The 25,418-nt window shown below is 45.3% G+C and overlaps 1 protein-coding gene across 3 annotated transcripts in view; it reads left to right on the forward strand.

Moving 5' to 3' along the window:
• BABAM2 (BRISC and BRCA1 A complex member 2) overlaps positions 1-25,418 on the forward strand; it is a 242,828-nt gene that overhangs the window by 197,330 nt on the left and 20,080 nt on the right. For all 3 annotated transcript variants that reach the window (XM_088467937.1, XM_088467938.1, XM_088467939.1), the window contains exon 11: positions 16,040-16,193. In XM_088467937.1, coding sequence (XP_088324063.1) covers positions 16,040-16,193 — 154 coding nt within the window. The remainder of the gene's footprint in view (positions 1-16,039; positions 16,194-25,418) is intronic.

Raw genomic sequence — 25,418 nt, forward strand, 5'->3', positions numbered from 1 at the left:
GCGAGCGGCCAGGGGGCGTTTTTAACAAATAAACGAGCGTATGTTTTGCACGCTCGTTCAGACTTAGAGGTGTGAACAGACTGCAATGTGCGTACGGATCATTTGAATAGCCACCCCTTGTTTTTAAACGAACGACCACAAATAGCGAACGGCTCTGAATCAGGCCCATAGTCCCTTGTCCCTACGTCTGATACAGAAGGCACATCCCGTCTCCACTCCTATGTATACATCTTCTTGTTCAAAGCAAAATAACATGTCTTCATTTATGAAATTTTATACACTATCACTTATAATACTCTCAGTCACACTCTCCCCAGACCCCTGTCCAGTAATTGATATAAGATGCTGTGTTATGTGTGTGTAAAGCTGGGTGCGTAATGGGGTAATTACACAGTACTATTCCCCATTTGTACAGCTTTGTGATGTGTTAGACATTTATTGCTCTCACACATCTCAGTGCTGTTATATGAAGATGGATTGAAGGAGTTTGAACTTCTTGGCACTTTCCATGTGTGTATCAGCCTGAACTGTGCCCTGGGCAGGCAAGGTTATCAGCTCTGAATAGAGGGTCTTGTCTGGTGCCCACTGTCCTCTGTCCCTCAATGACTGTATAGACTGTTGTTTCCCATCGTTTGTTTTTATGCCCTGTAATTACATCTTCATTATCCTATAGGATTCATATCAGAGGCTGCAATTATATCCTCATTATCCCATAGGATTTATATTGGAGGCTGCAATTATATCCTCATTATCCCATAGGATTTATATCGGAGGCTGCAATTATATCCTCATTATCCCATAGGATTTATGACGGAGGCTTCCTTTCTCACTGGCTGGAGGACAGCACTCTAAAGGCCCCCCATACACGGCACAATATAGGTGGCGATCCGACTAATTGGCACGATATAGATGCTATATCGTGCCGTGTATGGGCACGATATTGTACCTGATATCGTGTTGCGTGCTCTTGTGGGGTCGTACATCGCATCCCCAGATCTTCCAGCAAAACCATCTGACCTGGGATGCGATGTACGATCCTATTCAGATGAAGGAGGGGGAAGCCGGCATATTGTGCGGTCTGTGGGGACCACACCACTGCCGGCGGTGACAGCACGATCCGTCTGCCGCTGCACCGTGTACGGCTATGTTAGTAAATGGGAAGTGGGGCATCTACTCCGGGCCATCCAGGACAGACATCCCTATATTACGCTGACCGTTAGTGGAGCTGGGTTTGAAAAGCCCTAACGGTGTCTTATGGAGCATACACACGGTCAGATTTTTCTACAGATCTGAACGATAACGATTTTAAAAATCGTTCATATCTAAAATCTGACATATCTGATGTGTGCAACGATGAACGATGCGCGTTCCCGATGGTCAGATAACGATATCTGACATCTGATGTGTTTGCAGTCAGTTTTGGACGATTTCCATTAATTTTAATACAGGCAAAAATCATTCAAACGTTTCTGACATATCTGACCGTGTGAGGAAGATATGAGGCGGACAGCTAGAAGAAAGAGGCTGATGGCGATATTTGTATAGTGATTGGGTTGAGGCGCTGCGGAACTGGCAATGGCGGCTGGGGAATGAGCTAAGTGGCCGGCTGTCACGTGCCACCATCTTTGGCCTGCCGTTTTAAGTCTTTATAGTGTTTTGGTTTGCAATGGTCCATCCTTTTTAATGGAGCAAGTCTTCTCCTTTGAACCTTGTGTAAGATTTTTGACATTTTTCTTGCATACTGGATCGCAGACGCAGGTTGTTTCACATCCCCAAAACAGTTGCGACACGCCTACGTTCTTTGCTGCCACTCCATGTTACCCTGCCCCTGTCAATCACATTCCGAGTAAATAGTTACTGAGAGTGACTGCGGTAATGTACCTTGGCACATGCACAGTTTACCGATAATCGTTCAGCTGCGTAAAGATCGGCATAGCGTACAGCCCTGAATCAGGCCCAATAGACTCTGTGGGCAAAATTTACTAAGCGGCAGGTTCTAAACACCAGGGGTTTGACGGCAGTTTGACGGCAGGTTCTAAACCCCGGGGGTTTGGTGGCAGGTTGAAGGCGGGTTCTAAACCCCGGGGTTTGGTGGTGGTTTGACGGCAGGTTCTAAACCCCGGGGGTTTGGTGGCAGGTTGAAGGCGGGTTCTAAACCCCGGGGTTTGGTGGTGGTTTGACGGCGGGTTCTAAACCTCAGGGGTTTGACGGCGGGTTCTAAACCCCGGGGGTTTGACGGCGGGTTCTAAACCCCGGGGGTTTGGTGGCGGTTTGACGACGGGTTCTAAACCCCGGGGGTTTGGTGTCGGGTTGACGGCGGATTCTAAACCCCGGGGGTTTGGTGGCGGTTTTGCAGCAGTTTCTAAATGACAGCCCTGTTCTATTATATTCTAAAATGTGTTTTGACAGCGGTTTTGCAGCAGTTTTCGCCTTAGTAAATCTGCGGATAGGAAAACCGCCGCCAATCCGCCGGGGTTTAGAACCCGCTGCTTAGTAAATTTTGCCCTGTGACTCAAAAGTTGGACTTAACACACCGCAACAACTTGTATGTTCTGATTGTGGTTGTGAAATTAGATTGTGAGCTCCACTCAGGCAGGGACTAATTTGCCTCAATAAGGTTTTGTGATTGTGCAGCGCTACAGAATATGCAGGTGCTGTACAAGCAAGAATGATGATGATGAAGATGATAATATCTTTTGTCGTGCACAACTGTCTTAGGATAGGAGAGAATGCACAGAATCACAATTCACATATATCTGTATAATCACATTGCATATGGAGAGTAATGAAACCTGAATTGTGCTTCCTATTTCAGCAGTAATCAATAGGAGGACTTGAGTATATGTTATATTGGGATACAATCAGAGGAATACTTACTAACACTGCATTTACTGTAGGTGTGATATTGCACTTAAGTATAGCAACCAATCAGCATTTCACTTTTATCTGCCTACAGTAAGTTAAACACTGAAAGCAAATATATGATTGGTTAATATGGTTTGTTGCAAATTTGCACCTTAACACAGCAGGAGGGGAACTTAATGTAATAGGTCCAATTAACACTGCAAGTACTCCCAGAGGAATCGGTATGATTTACTTGCGTCCGGCGGTTAGAATCCCGACAGCGGCTGCCCGACATGGGTGAAAATCCTGATTGTCCCTAAGGTAAGTATTCACTAACCTAATTCCCCCCCCCCCCCTAAACCTCCTTAGGGGTGCCTAACCCTAACCTTCCCCCCAGTGCCTAACGCTAACCCTCCCTTCCCCGCCACCTAAACCTAAGTCCTCCAGGGGGTGCCTAACCCTGCCTTCCCCTAGCCTAACCCTAACCTCCCGGGGGGGGTGCCTAACCCTAAGTCCCCCTCGGGAGCCCTAAACCTAACTACCGCGCAGCCGTCCGCGCATGGCGCCCGGCATCACTTTGATCGGGGTGCCGGGCTCCGGTCTCCCAGCGTCGGTAATATAACAGGCGTCTAGATTTAGACGCCTGTCATTTAACCCTCACCGGGATAAAGCAGTCAGGAAGCCGGCCATCGGGATTCCATCTGCAGGCTTCCCGACTGCATACCCTTCCAGACACTGCAGATAGTTCCAGACACTGCAGGTACTTCCAGACACTATGTGGTATATTTACTAAAGCTTCTAAATTAGACAAGTGGTTATGTTGCGTATAGCAGCCAATCAGATTCTGTGTATCTTTTTCAAAAATGCAATAGAGAAATGATAGCTAGAATCTGATTGGTTGCTATGGGCAACATCACCACTTGTCTATTTTAGAAGCTTTAGTAAATATACCCCTACAAGTGCTTCCAGACATTACAAATAATTGAACTATACATATTGCACCTGTGTGCACTTTGCGGCATTAGCTGCAATCCTGAATAGCCGTGTCTGATAAGCGTATAGTCACAGTTACATTATTTGCCTTCTATTATTTAGTATTGGCTTCATGTTCTCCCTGGCTGGGGAAGGGGTCACTATTCCTAAATTTTATACAGGAAAATAAATATCCATTCTTCATACTCGGTAGCACATTGTCAGATAATGCCAGACATTGATGTTTGGGGAATGAGCCAGAAAACATGGGATAGCTGATCAGTCATAGGACCCCTAGGTGTCCACCATCTGCTCTCCAGATGTGGCTGGCGTTACAGTAAGTAATCTCAGCCTCTTCCCACCACTGGTCAGATGACTTTCCTTCTAGCTCATCAGCATTTCCTGGTTCCTGCTAGTCCATGTGGAATTAAATACTAGAGGAGATCAGTGGTCTCTACTCCTGAAGCTGGGTACACACTGGAGTGATCGGCAGTAGTTACTTTCCTGACTATTTCCCTTGAGCCCAGAAGAAGCGATATTGAATCTTCAATCTTGCTAACGACCAAATGGTATATAGTTTCGTATCTTTGTATGCGATTTATACGACTTTACACGTCAGGACGGCTGTATACACTAGACTATGTGCACCATATTACTAGCAGAAAAAATGTATAGTCCTGGCGCTAGGGTGGTGATACCCAGAGGATATGCAATCAAATTATAACAAATAAAACAATCATGTAACAAGCTGCAGCCAACCTGAAAAGAGGAATGCCACTCCTCAATAAACAGATATAAAACACACACACACATAGGAGGCGCTGCTTGATAAACAATTGAGTATGTTTAATAGATGTATAGGAAATATATAATAAAAAATACTCCCGGGAGTGTAACAACAATGACAAAAGTGAAACAAATAAATACACAGATATTGTCTATTAAAAAATGCTAATATTAGCAAGGAATATTCCAATAAATAACTCCTGTTGGGTGCGGCACCAACCAGCTGGATGCATATAATAACAGAATAATGGAATATAGATTATTAATGAAAGCTGAGATTGTTCATAATAGCAAACAATAAATATGAACTAGAGACTTTCAAGTGTGACAGTAGGTCTCTATATAATAGTCAGAGCTCCAGAATAAATGGCTGTAAAGCGGTACAGTGTGGTATAGTTACCATGAAGAGGTGGATGTTCGAATAAAATAAATGGAGGGTATCCTGCAATATTGTGCTCACAGGGACCAGTGTCGCAGACGTCTGCTTTCAACCCCCGTCGGGGCTCCTGCACAGTGCGCTCACCTCCGGGTGATACAGCCGCTCCAGATGATGTGGCCCGCACGATGTGCTCGGCAAAAGGGACGGGGCTCCCGCACAACGCTGTCACCTCCGGGTGACACAGCTGCTCCAGACAATGTAGCCGTTCAATGTGCACGGCAATGGAGATGGAGCTCCCGCACAACACGCTCACCTCCAGGAAGTGTAATAACTCCAGGTGATGCAGCCGCTCAGTGTCCACGGCAATAAACGGAGATGTAGGATGAATGAACACAAAGCCGGGTAAGCTGGTGTAATGTGCCGGCACCTCAAAGCAAATGGTAACAGCCGTCAAGAGTCTCTAACATATAGAACAAAAGGTCCGTAAACTTCAACGCGTTTCTCTGCATATAGCAGCTTTATCAAGAAGCGGAGATTCCTTTCTGTATCCTGGGAGGGATTAAATACCCCCTCCACAGTTGTTGATTAATTAATTAGTCATTTAGATTCCAGATCAGCCTTCAATAAAGCTATATTACTCCAAATAAATTGAGTAAAAGAACCAACTAATTTAAAACAAATAAAAAGCAATAATAATGACAGTAACATTAATAATTAATTATTAGTAAAAAACTGCTACACAGACAGATTATTAATAGTATACAGCAATAGATAAGAAGAATTAGAGAGCAATGAGCAATTACAAAGTAATTAAATCGAACATAATTATATAGTCAAAACCAAATAGAAATCTATAATAAACAACCAGATTTAATCATATAAATTCTAGATCTATATTATCATTTAAACCATTTGGCTTAAGAGATTGCATTTTCAAAATCCACGCAGCCTCTTGCCTACAAAGTATTCTAAAGCGGTCACCACCTCTAGGGGTCTTGGAAATCACCTCTAGCCCAACAAGTTTCAAACCAGTGGGGTCGCTAGAATGTTTATCAGCAAAATGTTTAGGAACACTATGTTTAAGAAGTTTATTAAGTATATTTCTCCTATGTTCCATAAATCTAGCCTTTATAGTTCTTGTAGTACGACCTATATAATATAGCTCACACGGGCAGATCAATAAATAGATAGCATATTGAGAATTACAATTGATATGTGATTCAATAGAAAATACAGTTTTCCCTATTGTTGAACATACATTTTTTGTATTATGCAATGCAAAGCGGCATGTTGTACATCGATTAGAATTACATCTATAAAATCCAGTAATCGGAGTACCTAACCAGGTCGCTCCAGTATTGGGTATATTAGACTGTGTGTTGTTCCTGAAAAAACTAGGAGCCAAAAAATTACGTAAATTCTTGGCTCTCTTGAAAACTACCGTAGGTTTCATATCAATATGTTCCTTCAAAATTGGGTCCGTGAATAGTAGTTTATAGTTTTTCTTAATGATGTTAGTAATCTTATTCGCTGCCACATTATATTTGGAAACAAATGTTAAATTAGAATAAGTTATGTATCCACTAGTCTTCTTTTGATACTTCCTTCTATTTTTATTCAGCATAGCTGCCCTATCTAGAGAAAGAGAATCTTCCATTGCTTGATCTAAAATAGATGATGGATAATTGCATTCTTTAAAAGAATCCACCAGGGACGATGCTTGAGCCCGAAAGGTATCAACATTGGTGCAGTTTCTTCTAATTCGATAAAGTTGACTCTTAGGTATATTATTTAGCCATTTTTTGTTGTGATTACTAGAATAAGGAATGAATTTACAAACATCAACTGTTTTCCTAAATGTAGAGGTGACTTAACTTACCCTCTATCTCCTCCACTGTGATATCTAAATAATTAATATGTGAGGGATCGTGAGTGCAAGTGAAGGATAAACCATAAGTGTTATTATTCAAGTAATTAATAAAATTAGTGATAGAATCAGGATCCCCTCTCCAAATGAAAAACAGGTCGTCGATATAGCGGCAATAGAGGACCAGATTTGCAGCGAAGGTGCCGTCCCAGATAAGTTCTTGTTCTAGGCGGCCCATATAGATGTTCGCAAAGCTCGGTGCGAATCTGGTCCCCATCGCCGTACCGACGACCTGTAAATAGTGATTGTGATCAAACATAAAATAATTGTGCTGTAAAATAAATAATATAGAATCCAAAATAAATTTCTTTTTCCTCTCTGAGATCTCACTGTCTCCACTCAAACTTATGTCAACTGCATTCACTCCCAAATCATGTGGGATATTGGTATATAACGCTTGGACATCGCAGGTCACAAAAATGTAGTCTGTTTCCCAAGCTATCTCTTCAATGCGTTTAATGATCAGTGGAGTGGTTTAAATGATAATATAGATCTAGAATTTATATGATTAAATCTGGTTGTTTATTATAGATTTCTATTTGGTTTTGACTATATAATTATGTTCTATTTAATTACTTTGTAATTGCTCATTGCTCTCTAATTCTCCTTATTTATTGCTGTATACTATTAATAATCTGTCTGTGTAGCAGTTTTTTACTAATAATTATTAATGTTACTGTCATTATTATTGCTTTTTATTTGTTTTAAATTAGTTGGTTCTTTTACTCAATTTATTTGGAGTAATATAGCTTTATTGAAGGCTGATCTGGAATCTAAATGACTAATTAATTAATCAACAACTGTGGAGGGGGTATTTAATCCCTCCCAGGATACAGAAAGGAATCTCCGCTTCTTGATAAAGCTGCTATATGCAGAGAAACGCGTTGAAGTTTACGGACCTTTTGTTCTATATGTCAGAGACTCTTGATGGCTGTTACCATTTGCTTTGAGGTGCCGGCACATTACACCAGCTTACCCGGCTTTGTGTTCATTCATCCTACATCTCCGTTTATTGCCGTGGACACTGAGCGGCTGCATCACCTGGAGTTATTACACTTCCTGGAGGTGAGCGTGTTGTGCGGGAGCTCCGTCTCCATTGCCGTGCACATTGAACGGCTACATTGTCTGGAGCAGCTGTGTCACCCAGAGGTGACAGCGTTGTGCGGGAGCCCCGTCCCTTTTGCCGAGCACATCGTGCGGGCCACATCATCTGGAGCGGCTGTATCACCCGGAGGTGAGCGCACTGTGCAGGAGCCCCGACGGGGGTTGAAAGCAGACGTCTGCGACACTGGTCCCTGTGAGCACAATATTGCAGGATACCCTCCATTTATTTTATTCGAACATCCACCTCTTCATGGTAACTATACCACACTGTACCGCTTTACAGCCATTTATTCTGGAGCTCTGACTATTATATAGAGACCTACTGTCACACTTGAAAGTCTCTAGTTCATATTTATTGTTTGCTATTATGAACAATCTCAGCTTTCATTAATAATCTATATTCCATTATTCTGTTATTATATGCATCCAGCTGGTTGGTGCCGCACCCAACAGGAGTTATTTATTGGAATATTCCTTGCTAATATTAGCATTTTTTAATAGACAATATCTGTGTATTTACTTCTTTCACTTTTGTCATTGATGTTACACTCCCGGGAGTATTTTTTATTATATATTTCCTATACATCTATTAAACATACCATATTACTAGCGTTATCGTCAGGTTTTATGTGCAAACATGACGACGATGCTAGCAACCATTGGTACCTGCATATCGAGCGTACACACTGAGCAATGTAGGCGATTTGTCATGATGAAATGGCATATCGGCCCGACATCACTACAGTGTGTACCCAGCTTTAGACATGAGTGGAAAATGGATACTGAAGAAGATGTTTTGCCGTACAATGTTGCACGTGGCTGAGCGCACAGAACACGTCTTCTGGGCAGGGTGGGTGATCCCTCCCTGTTAGGGGCTTGTGCTAGTTGTGCTCGGTGTGACCTGGTCCTGTCATTGTGTCATGCAATAATCATTTTGTATTCTGGAGGCTTCATCTCTAAAACCAATATTGTACTCAGCGAGTCATAAAGTAATAAAGAGTATTTATAGCTTACAAAGCACCTGGGATTGAGGGCCCAAGGGTGCCCAATTAACTTGTCTTATGGTGCACTGGGCCTGATTCAGACCCGGACGCTATTTGCGGCCACTCGCTGGCTAAAAGGGGCCGGCTATTTAAATCATGTGCTCGCACTGCGTCGTGTAAAGTCGCCCACTAAGTAATGAGCGGCCGCACTATGCGCTCGAACCTGTATAAAGACGCCCCTTTGCCACTCGCAACACACGTCATCTCCGGCAGTTGTAGGATAATCGGGAACATGGAGAGCCATCGGAGCTGCTCGCAGCGCTTGTGGTAGCCTTTTCCCACCACAACATTGTGAGCAGTTCTGGCTAAAATACAACCCAGTCACGTGTGTAATGACGCTACTTTGCTAATTATGCTCACCCATTAAACGCCGTTCTGACAGTCGGGCACGCCTGCGTTCACACATCTGTCACTCAAAATAGCAGCCGGCTACGGGCGAGCACTTTCCCATCGCAGTGACTGGTTTGCGCACGTGCATTGCGACTCATACGCATGCGCAGATTGCGTAAAATCGCTCAATGCGAGCGAGCGCAGCATAGCGTCCGGGTCTGAATCAGGCCCACTGCTCAATAAGGCATGGTGCACTTTAATTTGCTGCACCATGTTTCTCTGTCTTGGCTGTTCACCTGAGCTGACCCTTATGGGCATTATCCCCTAGATGCAGGGGTGGTGCTGTGGTCCTAATGCCCCCACCTTCCTGCCTTTACAGAGGGAGCTGCAGGTTTAGTCCCCGGGGCGAGTCGACGAAGTGGAGCCTTCAGTTTCCGGCCTTATTCTATATTACATTAATACCAGTAGAATGCTGCCCTGGCCAACTGCTGATGGGTAGTAGCAGGTATTAGCCTCGCCAAGCGGTTTAAATCACGGTATGCACGGACACCTTTACATAGTGCCTCTCTTAGGTGCGTAGTACAGAGAAGGGGGGATGGGGAGAAAACAGGGTGCATGCCAGAGTGTGACAAGCTGAGCCTAAGCCTGGAGGCAACAATCTGAGTAATGAGACGCTGCAGGCGGAGATTAGCATACCAGGCAAAGGAGCCTGACATCAGAGTGCAGGTGGATAGGGTAGGAAGACACAAGCATAAAGTCCTGTTCTGTGCCTCATGCCTCAGTGAGGTCACCAGGTGTGTGGCTAATGGCGGATGAATGGCTGCTTTCTCATAGACATTGGGTCAGCCTCTATAGTACATCTATATCTAGGTGTGAATGCATCTCTAAAATCGATTTGCAGTATTGTCGCCTTCTGACGGTTAGACTGGGGAAGTTGTCATTCTGGGGTGAGATCCTTTAATAAGTCTAGTGTTAATCGTGAGCTATGATTGGGCGCCCATGCATTAAATGGCCTAATTATCTCTCCGCATTAAGCATGAAATAGCTGCTTGTTAAAAAGCTGCCTCATGGCCTCGGAATACCACTGACGTCTCTGTAGATCCATCTCAAGGTTGTGCCGTCGGTGTCATCAGCCCAGTATCTCATGACGATAACTTGTGTTTAAATCACTGCAACACTCCTGAGAACACCTAGAAGGGTGCCATGCATACTGTACGTGCTGCAGGTCTGTCCCACATGCCAGACAGAGACCTGGTTTTCCTAGGAAGTCGAATTAGGTGCCCAATAAAAGTCATGTTATCCTATGTTTAGAGATTTCCTTATCTGTTTGCAGAGGCTGCACCCTGTAACTATTTACACTGGTATTCTTCTACATAGAAAGGGCCCAGTAACACAAGACAGCTTTGCCAACAGTTGTTATGTTTCAGATAAAGTAGTTCGTACCACCCAAACGCTACACAAACACGACTAACATGAGATCCAGGTAAGCTGATGGTCAGATCCAGGCTGGCCCGTTGTGGTCTGGCATTTTCTTGTATAGTCTTTTAACTGTAGAACTTTTCTTTTATTCCTATATAAAAAATGCTGCTGCTGTACCCTGTCATTTAATTATTTGGTTGGTTGCGCTCTTTTGTAGAATGTATCTGACTGTGGGTCTGATTCAGACCCGCTCGCTGCCGGAGGCAGCTCGCAGGTCTGATGGGCGTTTTTATTTTTGTTTTGGGTTTTTTTCTCCAGCCCGCTCGCAAAGCTGCTTGTGGGAGCGACCTGGAGTCCGTCGCGATTATCGCGACCAGCAGGCTTGTGAAGAGACCCTGTGGTAGGGACTCTGCTCCCACAAGCCCAAGTCGACTTCCTGCTCTAATGGTGCATACACACGGTCAAATTTTTCTTCAGATCTGAACGATAACGATTGAAAAAATCGTTCATATCTGAAGGAAAATCTGACATATCTGTCAGATGAACGATTTGAACGATGCGCTTTCCCGATGGTCAGATAACGATATCTGACATCTGATGTGTTTGCAGTCAGACATGGACGATTCCATTCATTTTAATGCATTAAAAAATCGTTCAAATCGTTTAAATCTTTGGTAATATCGTTCAAATTGTTCAAATCGTGGAAATCGTTCATCTGACAGATCTGACAAATCTGACCGTGTGTATGGTCCATTACAGAGCAGGAAGTCCACTACCGACATCACTAGTGATGTCAGTAGAGCCGCCCATAAATGCCAGGCGTTCCTAATGGGACGCCTGCGCTTGTGCAGCCACCCCCCCCCCCCCCCTACAAAACGGGGCGAGCTGTCACTCACCATCGATAGCCTCCCCATCTTGTAGCGAGACCCGGAGGCGGTGCATGCGCAGTGGGGTACCATCGACCCGCTTGCGAGCAATGTGTGCTTGCGAGCGGGTCTGAATCAGGCCCTGTGTCTTTATGTGAAGGCTGTCTATTTTGGGAGGTGGGGGAGGCTGCATTCCTCTGTATTAAGCTTTGTCCCTATTACCACCCAGTCCCATGTCAGCAGGTATACAATTCCCCACCACTGATACAGGTAGCGCTAAGTGCACCCACATAATAAAGGATAGGATAAGACAGAAGAGGAGATTGGATCTAGAACTTGGGGAAATAACTAATAAGCAAAAGGATATTAAAACATGATCACGGAACGGACTAGAAAATGTACATTCCTTATTGCTGCATAACGCAGAGCTTTATTATATTATATATTTATCATTAAAGTAATGTCTGCACAGCTGCTCCAATAAGCTAATGCTAGAATGGATGTAGTCATTATGCCAACATTACATTTACTGTACATTCCAATGCGTCTTATTTGTAAAGGGATGAGGTAGGACGCACAAGCAGCTCCTGCTGATTAAAATGATATGCGGCATGCCTATATACTGTGTGCGACTGCGGCTCTATCCGCATGCGAAATGCTACGCTACAGTGTCACAGCCGCTGACACTGTAACGTAGCATTTCGCATGCAGCTATAAGCGCAGGCGCGGTACGGGCATGCCGCATATCATTTTAATCAGCAGGAGCTGCTTGTGTGTCCTATTCGCATCGCTGTGCGAGTAAGACGCATTTGAACGTAAAAGGTTGCACAAATAGACTCTCAGCGCTACCAAGTCACAGCACAGCATGGCACGATGAGAAGGGCTGTTTAACGCGCAAGGAAGTAAGATGTATGATGACACATCTGTAATGTCGATATGGTCATTATGTCTGTAGTACTTGGTTTAGGCTGCGAATGGGGCTCAAACACGGTAAAGAACGATATGTTGACATGCCGACTGTCGACTTTCTGAATATGGACATTTCCTAAGACCCCCTGCTAAAAGTTCGGGTCTAGCAGCGTTCCTCAGGTTGCGCTTGTACACTAGTGTAGAAGAGCGAAGGAAGATGGCGCCATCGGAGACGAGCTCACAATCACCGGGTCCCCATGCTGTGTGCAGGGGGGGAACGTGAAATGACAGCAATGCGTAATCCTGTAATGATGGAGCACAGTCCTACTAATAGCAGTCTCTCCTACATGACCCAATTCCTTCAGGTACAAAATGTTCTCCTCCAGGACTCCCCACTTCATTTATGATTGTCGTCACCTTCATTAAAATAACGTTCTCATCAATTAATTAGTTCAACTCGGGTGACCGCAGTTGTAAAATACGGTAAATAGGAAGAGCAGCAAAACACCCCATCCATTTGGCACCCGGTGGAAGTCATGTTGGATGGTCCATAATGGTCGCTCAATGTGATTACACCAATGCACGTCAAGGCACGGAATGGGAATTTACACTCTCATAAAGGACTGTAGAGCAGTATTTATTATTTTGTGATGACATTACACCTGTAGGAATGGGGCATACAGGTGACATTGTAACAGCACCCAATGGATAGTACCTACACGAATGGCACATCGCCTCCGAAGGTGTAGTCACTGCTAAAATAAAACTTCCCCATGGTCACAATTCCGATCTACAACTAAGTAATTGTGTCAGTTGTGTGTAATGCAGGTGAGATGACCTGGTCATCGGCATTATCACAGCCTGCATGGGGTTATATACGATCATCGTCCCCAGCAAGCAGAATCCTGCTATATTGTGGGTTTGATCAGCAGTCCTATGCGATAGCAGCCTATCTATTTACTAGGAACTCCACTGAGGCACTTCATGACCTATATTCACGAGGCAACATTTTTTTATGGACCACAAATGCGTCTTATATGCGTAAACCGGGAATCTGTTCTTCCACTGAGGCATGAGGCACCTGCTGTATGGCAGCCTCTGATAATGAATCGGTAGTGTTCTCCCACTGTGTAAGTGACAGGTGCTGTCTGATTGCAGTCACTGAGAAGGGTTCTGCAAAACACTGAGCTCTCTGTATACAGTCATCCGAAAGTAATTACTTCAATTTGATTACTGTTTTCATGTTTGGAAATATGGAGGCGATTACGATAGTATATAAATTAATCAGTTCCATGTTATCTTTTCTTTAAAGTATTTTTCTTCCACCAAAGAACACAGTGTTTCTTTCCTTTCAGTAATTGTCCTCTCTTAACCTTGAGAGGTTTTAGAATGCGGCTTTTCCCAGCAGTGACCTGGAAACACCCCATCCATCCCTCACTGCTCAGCTAAACGTGTTTTTTCTACTTAGAGCTGGTATTGTAAACAGTTTAATATAAGATGTTCTGTATGGTATGTATCTGTGTAATGCAGCTCCAGCTCATAGAACTGGGTAACTTCAGGTGACTTCCCCTCTGTCTGAATTCCAGGCATGACTGTGCCAAACAATTATGTTTATGATAACGGCTCTCGTTTTTCCTGTCCATCGAGGCTGCAAAAGCATTCCTATGGCTGAACGGCCTGTAGTTTCCTATGGCTGAGCGGCCTGTAGTTTCCTATGGCTGAAGGGCCTGTAGTTTCCTAGGGCTGAAGGGCCTGTAGTTTCCTAGGGCTGAAGGGCCTGTAGTTTCCTAGGGCTGAAGGGCCTGTAGTTTCCTAGGGCTGAAGGGCCTGTAGTTTCCTAGGGCTGAAGGGCCTGTAGTTTCCTAGGGCTGAAGGGCCTGTAATTTCCTAGGGCTGAAGGGTCTGTAGTTTCCTAGGGCTGAAGGGCCTGTAGTTTCCTAGGGCTGAAGGGCCTGTAGTTTCCTAGGGCTGAAGGGCCTGTAGTTTCCTAGGGCTGAAGGGCCTGTAGTTTCCTAGGGCTGAAGGGCCTGTAGTTTCCTAGGGCTGAAAGGCCTGTAGTTTCCTAGGGCTGAAGGGCCTGTAGTTTCCTAGGGCTGAAGGGCCTGTAGTTTCCTTTGGATATAGTATAAAGTCTCTCACATAGTACAACTTCTCACTTCCAACAGCTAGAGATAAAATCATAGCAACTATCTATGTCATCCTTTCTAAAGCTGAGTACACACTGGGCGATATATCGGCCATTCAATTGAATATATATCGCGAGCGTGTTGGCAGGTGGGTACCCTCGAAATGTCAGTGAAAGACGGCATTCACAGATATATCGCATCGACTTTCAGCTCAACAGATGGACGATATATCTGCAGATATACCTGTGCAACAGCTGGGGTGTACGGGCGACCTACCGATAACCCGTACACATGCTACAGGGACCCGGCGGTGAGTGGCGGGTGAACTGGGCAGGCAAATTTAAATGCCCCTCCAGTTGCGACGTCTGGCCCGACACATCGGGCAGATGACTGCTAAGTGTGTATGCACTTACCAATCGTAAGTTAAGTCGACAACCTACTGTGTTGATATCTATCTCATAATCGCCGTGATTAGGTCATCACGCAAACGTGCGTGATGACCCAATTTAAATCAGACTCCAATTAGATAATAATAGATAGATAAAATGATCACAGAAGCACACTTATTGACACTCTGGACATACTAATCAGAGATAACAAAGATTTGTTTGTTAAATCCTGTTTTTCATGCAACAAATTACATAGTGAAAAAATCCTCTTTAGGAACAAGCGTCAGCCGAACCTGAGATATTTCCTGGCTCCTGAGCTTAGCGCTGATAATTTATTTAACCTGCGCTCAATTAATTAGCAGTATTCAGTAAGTTCTACTTATTTAATTTTTAGTATGTTGGGCACATTCTGTACAGGGGGGGTAGTTAAAATGCCAGTGGACGGGAGGCTGGGCAAGGAAATACCGCAGGAATCCTGCCGCTCGCCAAAATGCCAAAAGAGATCAGGATACCGGCGTCGGCATCACAAACGTCCGGACCCCGGTAAGTTTCGCGGGTTCCCCGGGGATGGGGGTGTTAGGTTTAGGCACCCCAGGGGGGGACATTGGGGTTAGGCATCCCCCCATCTGGAGGGTTAGGTTTAGGGTGCGGTAAGGGGGGGTGTTAGTGTTTGGCACCACTGGGGGAGGTTAGGGTTAGGCATCAAAGAGTGAGAGGGTTGGGGGGGGAGGTTTAGGGATAGTATACTTAACACCCCTGTCGGGATGGTCAGTGTTCAGGATTTGAACCGGCGGCTATTCATACCAATCCTGTACAGGGACAGGTGCTTTATAGGAGCCCATAGGGTGACAAGCCGATCTTGTATAGCCTGGATAACAGATGACGTGTTCTTCCATTGCCAGACATGATTATATAGTGTAACAGATTCTTTCTTTGTCCTTGCAGTTGACCTTCCTTTGTATTTCCCCCGGGACCAGCCTATGCTGACCTTTCAGTCCGTCTATCACTTCACAAACAGCGGGCAGCTGTACTCACAGGCCCAGAAGAACTACCCATACAGCCCACGCTGGGACGGGAACGAGATGGCAAAGAGAGCCAAGTAAGATGTTCCTCATGCCGTACATATCAGACCTGCAGCCTTATTGGGCCGTCCAAACTAAAATGTCATACTGTGGTCCCTGATGCCTGTAATGGTCCCGCAGTGCCCAGCTCTCTCTTCTTACCTCAAACAAGCCGACCGAGTGTCTATGCCCCCCCTGTAGTGACCTTCCCATTTTGATGGGAAGGGGCATCGGTCAGTGTATTAAAACAGGTGAGATTAGAGAGCAGAGCAGTGTGGGGCATTACACGCACCAGGGACCCTGGCGGACCCAGCGAATGGCACTTACAAGGTACGTGTTTTCCTTCAACTCGTTGAGCTGCAACATTTGGGCCCATTTCAGGTGATTACTTGCACCATGCTGGAATTGCTGTCATAGAACTGCTCACTAACACAACAAAGGGATAGAGATTTCATTTAATATGGTCTGAGATGGCTTGTAACCTGACCATCCTTTGTGTGTGCCCAAGAAGACCACAGATAGGGCCATATTCAATTAGCGGTGAAAAGCCTTCTTCGCCTGTTTTTTTGCGAAAATTTTGCTTAAAAGTTTTTTCGCCAAATTCAATTCCAGAACAATTTCGCCTAAGCGGAAACTCGATTTATTGAATTCTCCAAAAAGATTCTCCAATCAATAGCAGGTGAAAAGAAGTGCAAAATCTTTATTTTGGGGTGCAAACGTGGGGAAATGACTCAGAACTGTTTGGACAGACCCCCAAAAGACAAATGTGCAAAGAAAAAAAAAAAAACCCTAAGAACACCCCCAAAAAAAAGACGTCATTTTTGGGGTAAAAATTTAAAAAGTGGGAGGACAAGCATAAAATCTAGGGAAATAGGCTTCTTGGGGTGCTGTAAGGATGGGTCAGGTGTTTTGGGGATTGCAGGTGCATGCAGCAGGTGGATGTTTCAAGTTTTTTAAAAGTTCACTTTAGAGACATAAAAATATGCTATCACCCATTTTCAAGGACCCCAAATTTGACTGCACTATTTATTTTCACCAAAAAATACAGCTTTATGCCATTCTTCACCACTTTTACAAAGACGCTAATAGCAGGCAATTTACACAACTTAAGTGCCCAAATAGTTTTATTAGGGCTATTAGTACACATGTATATTGATTTCCTATGTTAGTGTAGCTTTTTCTGGGGTACAGACTGATTTCCCCAATTCTTTCAGTACTTTTCGCCTGTACCGCATTCGCCTAATTCCGTTTTCGCCTGTTTTGCAATTGAATTAGGCGAAAAGCGGGGACGAGCATGGAATGATTTCGCCTCTGAAACGGGTGAATGAGGCGAAAATTTTCTGTCTTTTCGTATCTAATTGATTACCCTTCATAGTGTCTACTTGGGCATCATCAGATATTGGTCACCATTGAACAATGCTAATGCCACCCTGATAATTTACACATATAACCATGTATGCGTATGCAGAGCCGTAACTAGACTTTTTGGTGCCCTGTGCCAGAGAAAGCATTGGTGCCCCCCCTCATTTTTTTAAATAGGGACATAAGATAGTGCACCTGAAAAAGGGCCATGGCCTCATGGGGAAGAGATAGGGGCGGCCAGGAGATGCTGTGGATAAAATAAGAGGAAGCTACAAGTGAGAATGATAATAAACAGGAAAATGTACAGGCCCAAACAGCGCCCCCTGCCCTGCATTGCCCTCTGCCATGGCACTGGTCGCACTACCCTAGTTACTGCCCTATGCGTATATACCCATACAACCAAATCTGAGCCACCGATAGGTGGTTGGGCAATGCGGCCCTGTGTTTTGGCACCTTAGGAATAGTTCCCTGCTTCTGAGATCACAGACAAGAGCATCTAATAGGACAGTTGCTGCGATGATTGGATAAGTCCACGGGTCTTAAGATGCCCATGTGTCATGTGTGTATCTCACCAGCAGCTGCTGCACGGGAGCCCCAAACACTGAATAGCTGCACAGTATTAGTGCACTGACAGATTAAGAAGTGGCGTGGCGAGTAAGCGCAGGTCGGTTCTCACAGATCAAGCGTGCAGAGACCTCCGCACCTGGCATGTTCTGCCATGGAAATGCCCACTTGCCTTTTTGTTACAGTAATAACTCAGTATTGAGCAATGAGATGCCAGCAGCTACACGTTGAGCTAACTCGCTGGCAAAGGACTGGGACAGCTGTACGTGTGTTACGTTTGGCACAATCACGCCATTCACTATGACAATATGCTTTACGTGGGTGTGTGGATCGAGGCTCAGCTCAAGACAGCAGTGGGAGTATATGGTCCTGCAGTGTCTCTGTGCATGGATGCAGCCTTAAAAGCAGGGACCTTGCCTGCGGAGCTTGCTCTCTGGAGGAGGGCTGCACTATAGCGTGCACAGCTGTGATGCCCCAGGGCCATATTACCGGAACTCTGTGGTCTGCTTCAGTCAGCTCCGTTACTAAAGAAGAGATGTAAGGACAGGTATATGGCGTATACAGCAGCATTGATTATACAGTAGATAGCTATTGGCACAGAATCAGTTAGCTGGACCCTATTCTATAGCATTAATAATATATATTAGTCCCCAAGTGCATGAGATATGCAGTAACTGAAGCTGCTTTGGCTATGCCCACCCTCTGTCTCTCTCGGAGCTAAGCAACCTGTGTTTCTCCAGCTGCTGTTGAATAACAAGTCCCAGCATGCCCTACAGGGTAGAGGCTGAGCCGCAGGTTGCTGAAGTCTCGTTTAGTTTGTCTAAAAAAAGAAGAGAAAGTGAGTAAATGTGTCTGTCCGTATTTATTATGTCTTCATCTTATTGGCGCTAGTTGCTGAGTAACCTGATGCATAGTGTTGTCTGTCTCGGGCTATTATCTGTGTATTGTTTACAATTCAAAAATTAGACATAAAGGGGCTGATTCAGTGTTGGGAGTAAAGAAAGTAAGTAACTTTGTATCTTTGTAAAGCATGCTGTAATGCAAGGGTTGCACATATATTTATTATGTCTGCATGCAGGGTATATACTGGCTGCCTCTGCATGTAGCCAGAGTTAGGACACGCCCCTCCCAACTCTAAATCCGCCCCTCCCCACCACCAACTGCAGTTGCCTGAATGGACGGGTTGCAGTGTGTATGGTTCTTCTACCCAGAGCCGCCCTAGGCATAGGCAAACTAAGCAAACGACTAGGGCATTTTGAATGCCTAGGGGCATCCAATCCTGCCTAGAGCAGGTGAGGTCAGGTGAGGGGTGCCGACACAATGCTGCCCTGGGCGAGGGCCGGAGTGATGGGTTTTGTGATCTGTGCTGGAAGAGTAGTGACGGGTGATGTGCTGTATTGGGTGATGAGTGCTGTGAGCTGTGCTGGGAGAGGGGTGAGGGGTGTTGTGGTGGGTGAGGGGTGCTGTGCTGGGAGAGGGTTGCTGTGCTGTGATCTGTGCTGGAAGCACAGCACAGTGAAACCACACCCCTTCTGTGAAGCCACACCCATTTTCAGAGTTCCACGGGTTGGGGGTGGCACACACCGCCCCCCCAAATCTTGCCTAGGGCACTAATTTGGCTAGGGCCAGCTCTGCTTCTACCCTTTTTTAGCTCTAATATCTCGTGGTCCTGTGGGTCAGACAGGAGTCTCTGCACACGCAGGTCTGATAACCAGGCAGGTGTCCTGTGTGGTGGGAAACATAGGAAGTATGTATTAAGCCTTCTTAAAAGTGGAGAAGTTGCCCATAGCAACACCTGTGTCCGCTTTGCCCTGTGTCCGCTTTGAGTGGTGAATGTGCCTGGTGTGGTAGAAGCCTGGAGTGGTAGAAGCCTGGAGTAGTGATTGTGTCTGGTGTGGCAGAAGCCTGGAGTGGTGAATGTGCCTGGAGTGGTGAATGTGCCTGGAGTGGTGAATGTGCCTGGAGTGGTGAATGTGCCTGGTGTGGTAGAAGCCTGGTGTGGTGAATGTGCCTGGAGTGGTAGAAGCCTGGAGTGGTGAATGTGCCTGGTGTGGTAGAAGCCTGGAATGGTGAATGTGCCTGGTGTGGTAGAAGCTTGGAGTGGTGAATGTGCCTGGTATGGTAGAAGCCTGGAGTGGTGAATGTGCCTGGTGTGGTAGAAGCCTGGTGTGGTGAATGTGCCTGGAGTGGTGAATGTGCCTGGTGTGGTAGAAGCCTGGAGTGGTGAATGTGCCTGGTGTGGTAGAAGCCTGGTGTGGTCAATGTGCCTGGTGTGGTAGAAGCCTGGTGTGGTCAATGTGCCTAGTGTGGTAGAAGCCTGGTGTGGTGAATGTGCCTGGTGTGGTGAATGTGCCTGGTGTGGTGAATGTGCCTGGAGTGGTAGAAGCCTGGTGTGGTAGAAGCCTGGAGTGGTGAATGTGCCTGGTGTGGTAGAAGCCTGGTGTGGTGAATGTGCCTGGTGTGGTAGAAGCCTGGAGTGGTGAATGTGCCTGGTGTGGTAGAAGCCTGGTGTGGTGAATGTGCCTGGTGTGGTGAATGTGCCTGGTGTGGTAGAAGCCTGGAGTAGTGAATGTGCCTGGTGTGGTAGAAGCCTGGTGTGGTGAATGTGCCTGGTGTGGTAGAAGCCTAGAGTGGTGAATGTGCCTTGGTGTGGTAGAAGATGACTGATTATTGTGATTTGGGAATTTTTTATGTCCACTGGTAGCGACAACATAAAGCTCATCTAGGCACACAGTACTATGCTGTCATTAAAGTATACAAACTAGCCTGAGTGGTTGTCTAGCGAGCAATGAATCGGTCCACAGTGTTGGTGTGGTAGAAGCCTGGTGTGGTGAATGTGCCTGGTGTGGTAGAAGCCTGGAGTGGTGAATGTGCCTGGTTTGGTAGAAACATGGAGTAGTGAATGTGCCTGGTGTGGTAGAAGCCTGGAGTGGTGAATGTGCCTTGGTGTGGTGAATGTGCCTGGTGTGGTAGAAGCCTGGAGTGGTGAATGTGCCTGGTGTGGTAGAAGCCTGGAGTGGTGAATGTGCCTGGTGTGGTAGAAGCCTGGAGTAGTGAATGTGCCTTGTGTGGTAGAAGCCTAGAGTGGTGAATGTGCCTGGTGTGGTAGAAGATGACTGATTACTGTGATTTGGGAATTTTTTATGTCCACTGGTAGCGACAACATAAAGCTCATCTAGGCGCACAGCACTATGCTGTCATTAAAGTATACAAACTAGCCTGAGTGGTTGTCTAGCGAGCAATGAATCGGTCCACAGTGTTATAACAGACACATAAAATAAAGCCCAATGGCAGCACTAACAGGCCAAGGGCCATATTCAATTTGAGGCGAAAAGTCTGAGGTTGGACTTCTCGCCATCATCGCCGTTTTTAGCAGGGATAAAGTATCAGGCGCGTGCACGCTTATCCCTGTATTCAATTAGGATCCGGTGAAAACGGGACCCGGCGAAAAGGTAAGTATCGAAAAGTGCTGTCCATTTTTGGGGAAATCATGCTGTCACCCCCCAAAAGATGTTCTGACATGGGGGATCCCTTTGGGTACCCCCGATTTGGCCAGCTGAAGATAGTCAGGGTTTTTAAATAGCTGCGGCAGGTGCATAAATGCGCCAGTGAAGAAGGTGATGAAGAATAGCACTTTGCTTTTTTTTTTTTTTTTCTAAAAATAACTATGTCCATCAAATTTGGGGTACATGAAAATGGGTGCTAGTGGGTGCTAGCATATTTTTTAAGTCCCTAAAGTGATTTTTGAAAATTCTTCAAAAATCCACCTGCCGCTACCACCCGCATTCTAGAAAACACCTGCCGCATACCTGGGGACCCCTCAGGAATCAATTTCGCTAGTTTAGAAGTTTGTCACCCATTTTTTTTTAATCATTCCCAAAATAAAAAGTACCTTTTTTTAAAATTTAACACAGAAAACCTTTGGGAGACATTCCAAGGGGTGCAGGCTACTTTTTTAAAGTCTGTACCCCAAAACCCCAAATCTGCACTTTTTTTCGCCACCTAAACAATGGTGAAAACTTATCCCCGTTTTTTTGCAAAGACTTTTCGCACCTGCAAAAAGTCTTTGTAATTGAATGTGGGGATAAGTGAAACTGGTAAAAATGACGTCATCGGCGAAAAAATTATCGCCGATAACGGACTTTTCACCCCATATTGAATATGGCCCCAAGAGTCATTACCTGGAGAAGCCAACAACAAGCTCCTCACAGACCACAATAAGAAACCTCAGCAGCACCGCTGATTCAGATGTGGACGCTATTTCAGTGTTCGCGCAGTTCAGCGATTATCGGTGGACTGCGCATGCATCTTAGCCGCAAAACGCACACCAATTGAATTGCGACCAAATGCGTCTACGGTTGTAGCGAGGATTTATTCGAAAGTGATCGACAGACAGGGGCCATTTTGTGGCAGGTAACAGGGAGTGACGGCAAAAGCGCGGGCGCTTCGTGACCGTTTTCAGGGCGTGCGTCTGCCTGCAAGTAAGCAATATATATGCGCTGTGGCGCTCTGACATAATAATACACGAAACGTCAAAGGATATAAGCATTTATTTTCTCACAGTAGATCAAATAAACTCTCCGGAGTGCTTATATAATATAATATAAAAGAGATTATGTCAGTGAATTAAAACCAATATAATAATACACTAGAAAGTTTTCTCCCAAGGTGAGACGACATGACAGCTGGTTCACACTGACATTGTAAAACAATGTAGACTGTCGCACATTAAAGAAATAAGCACTGAGGGCCTGATTCAGACCCGCTCGCTAGGCTGCGTTCGCACGTAGCCTGCCGATGTTTGCAATTTGCGCATGCGAATGAAGCAGTGCGCGTGCGCAAACCAGTTCTTGTGATCGCGAGGCGATTGTACCCTGTACAAAGACGCTCCGCAAGCATGAGTGACAGGTCATGCTGTTTGTGGGTGGTGACAAGGGGTGGTCGATGGTAACGGGGGTGTGGTGGTGCGAACGCAGGCGTGTCTTTGCGTCTGAACGTCATTTCAGGGGCGTGCATAATTAAAACGCATCGTCAGCGTACATGTCACATGGCTGAATAACACACAGCAGCACTCGCAGTGCTTGCGGTAGGGTACGGTCAGCCACAAGTGCTGCGTATGGGTCCGATGTTACCGATTGTTTCATACACTTCCTGGAGATGACGTGTGTTACTAAGGGAAAGTGGGCGTCTTGTGCCAGGCTGGTGGGCGTGCTAATGCCTTGCCGTGCGATGGCGGGATTTGCATACTTTGGCTGCTGACGGCTGCGTGCGAACGGGTCTGAATCAGGCCCAGAGTACGCAATGCAATTAGATAGAATATCGTATCTTTCTACATCTGCGATCCACCACGCATAAAATATGGTGCAAATGTCTCGATTACTGCGGCCATTCTGCACCACCATTGGGTTACTCGGATGGTCGATTATCGAAGGCTCTGCGATCACTCCTGCGTGTTTGTACGCTGTGGGCGCTTCAATACATTTCCAGGCAGCTGTAGCACTTGCGGATTTTCGCACGGCGGCTGCATACAAAATGACAGCTACGATAGCATTAGTGTCCTCATCATTAGTGCCTATGTGATCGTCATTACATCATGGTGAGGTTACTTTCTGATGCTGTCACTCACAGACCAGCTTCCATACTGACAGGCGTCACCTGAGTAGGAGGCACTGAATTACGGCATCATGTGAGTTACATGTTTTCAAACAAACCACACCTAGCCTGCTCCCACCCGGCTCCATTTACAAGTATCAGGTGACTTGGAGTAAAACAGTAATTATCCCTGATTTGTGGCCTTCCTCTTCCCCTGCCCACACGCAAACGGCAGGCAACAGCTTCACAGTGCAAAGTATAAGTCACAGCCTTATCTGATTTATCTGTCCTTACTAAAATTCCTGGGGGGCCGACGTGTGCAGTTACCTGTCACAATGCAGGATAACATACTGCTGCCCTGCAAAACAGGGTATTGACTTATATAAGAGAATACAATTTAAATTAAAACACACACACACGCTCTGTAGTTTGTACCAAAGTGTATTTGGAAAATGTTTCTTTTTGATGACTGACCATTAGAGGCATTAGTGACTTCAATGATAACTTAACGCTTCGCTGGGGGAGGGTTGTCCTGAAAAGTTTTGTGATTGATGGGGGGTGATCCAGGAACCGGTTTCCGCACACACAGTGGTCTAGAAAGATTTCAGCTACTGTTTGGATTCAGGGTTTTATAGTCCTGCATTGCTGTAAGCAAATGTAGAACTGTAAACTTCACCCAAAAGTACATGCAAGTTCTGTCTAGTTTTCCTAGTTCCTTATAATTACAGTGCATTCCGACAGATCTATTTTGGAAGCAGTGTTTTGTAGCAGCATCTTAATGGGGTATTGCTTTCACTTCCAAGACACACAGGAGAATAGGATCATTGCGTTAATTATACATTGTTGCTTTTTTTAAAGTTGTTACACTGATAGCTTTCACCCATCATCCTCTTATTTACATGACACTAATACTGGCTGTGTGTGCACGGTCGCCCCCGCTTTGAGTTCCCGATGTTGCCAGTAAAGTTTTTAGATGTGAGCGTCGCACGTAGACTAGAGAAATGTTACATTTACTAAGCCCCAGTTTTATTTTATGGAAGCTTTTTCTATGTAGAAGTGCCAGGAGAAAATGAGTGTGGATGGTGCAGGAGTAACAAGGAGATAACCGTAAGGTGCTCAGTATTCCTGCCGACAACGCCAAGCGCATTCCAGATCATAGACCCTGTTTCAATATACTTTTAAATATATTCATGTGCAATAATGGTTTTACTGATTGAGCCTAGAATGGCTGCGGGAACTGAAATGCCGGAGCCATATATCTTGCATATGGGATTGCAGATGCATGAGTGACAAGCCATCAAAATGGTTGTTCTGCGTTTTTTTGCTGCCACTCCCCGTTACCTCCCCCAAATACTCCCTGATTGTCAGTCACACCGCAAGTAAAAAGTTGCTGTGAACGACTACGGTAATGTAACTTGACGCATGCGCAGTGGGGCTTAGACACATGTGCGGTTTGCTGATAATCGCTCAACTCCGTAAACATCGGCATAGCGTGCAACTCTAAATCAGGCTCTGTGGTTAATTACTTATTAAGTGTAACACAAATATTGAAAGTGGTAATGAAAAAGGATTTAGTAGTTCTAGTTGGCAGGAAGCACTGTAAAGGCGCCTAAAATCTGTAATGCAAATAGCATTTTGCCCGTATAAGTCACCGGTTAGAATAATATTAATAAAAGGTACAGTTTTTGCTTTAAGAAGGGCATGGCAGAGGGTTCTGTCACTGGCTACTTCATTAATAAACATTA

Source organism: Taudactylus pleione, unplaced genomic scaffold (assembly GCF_031769625.1).
Source record: "Taudactylus pleione unplaced genomic scaffold, aTauple2 ptg000079l, whole genome shotgun sequence".
Taxonomy (NCBI): domain Eukaryota; kingdom Metazoa; phylum Chordata; class Amphibia; order Anura; family Myobatrachidae; genus Taudactylus; species Taudactylus pleione.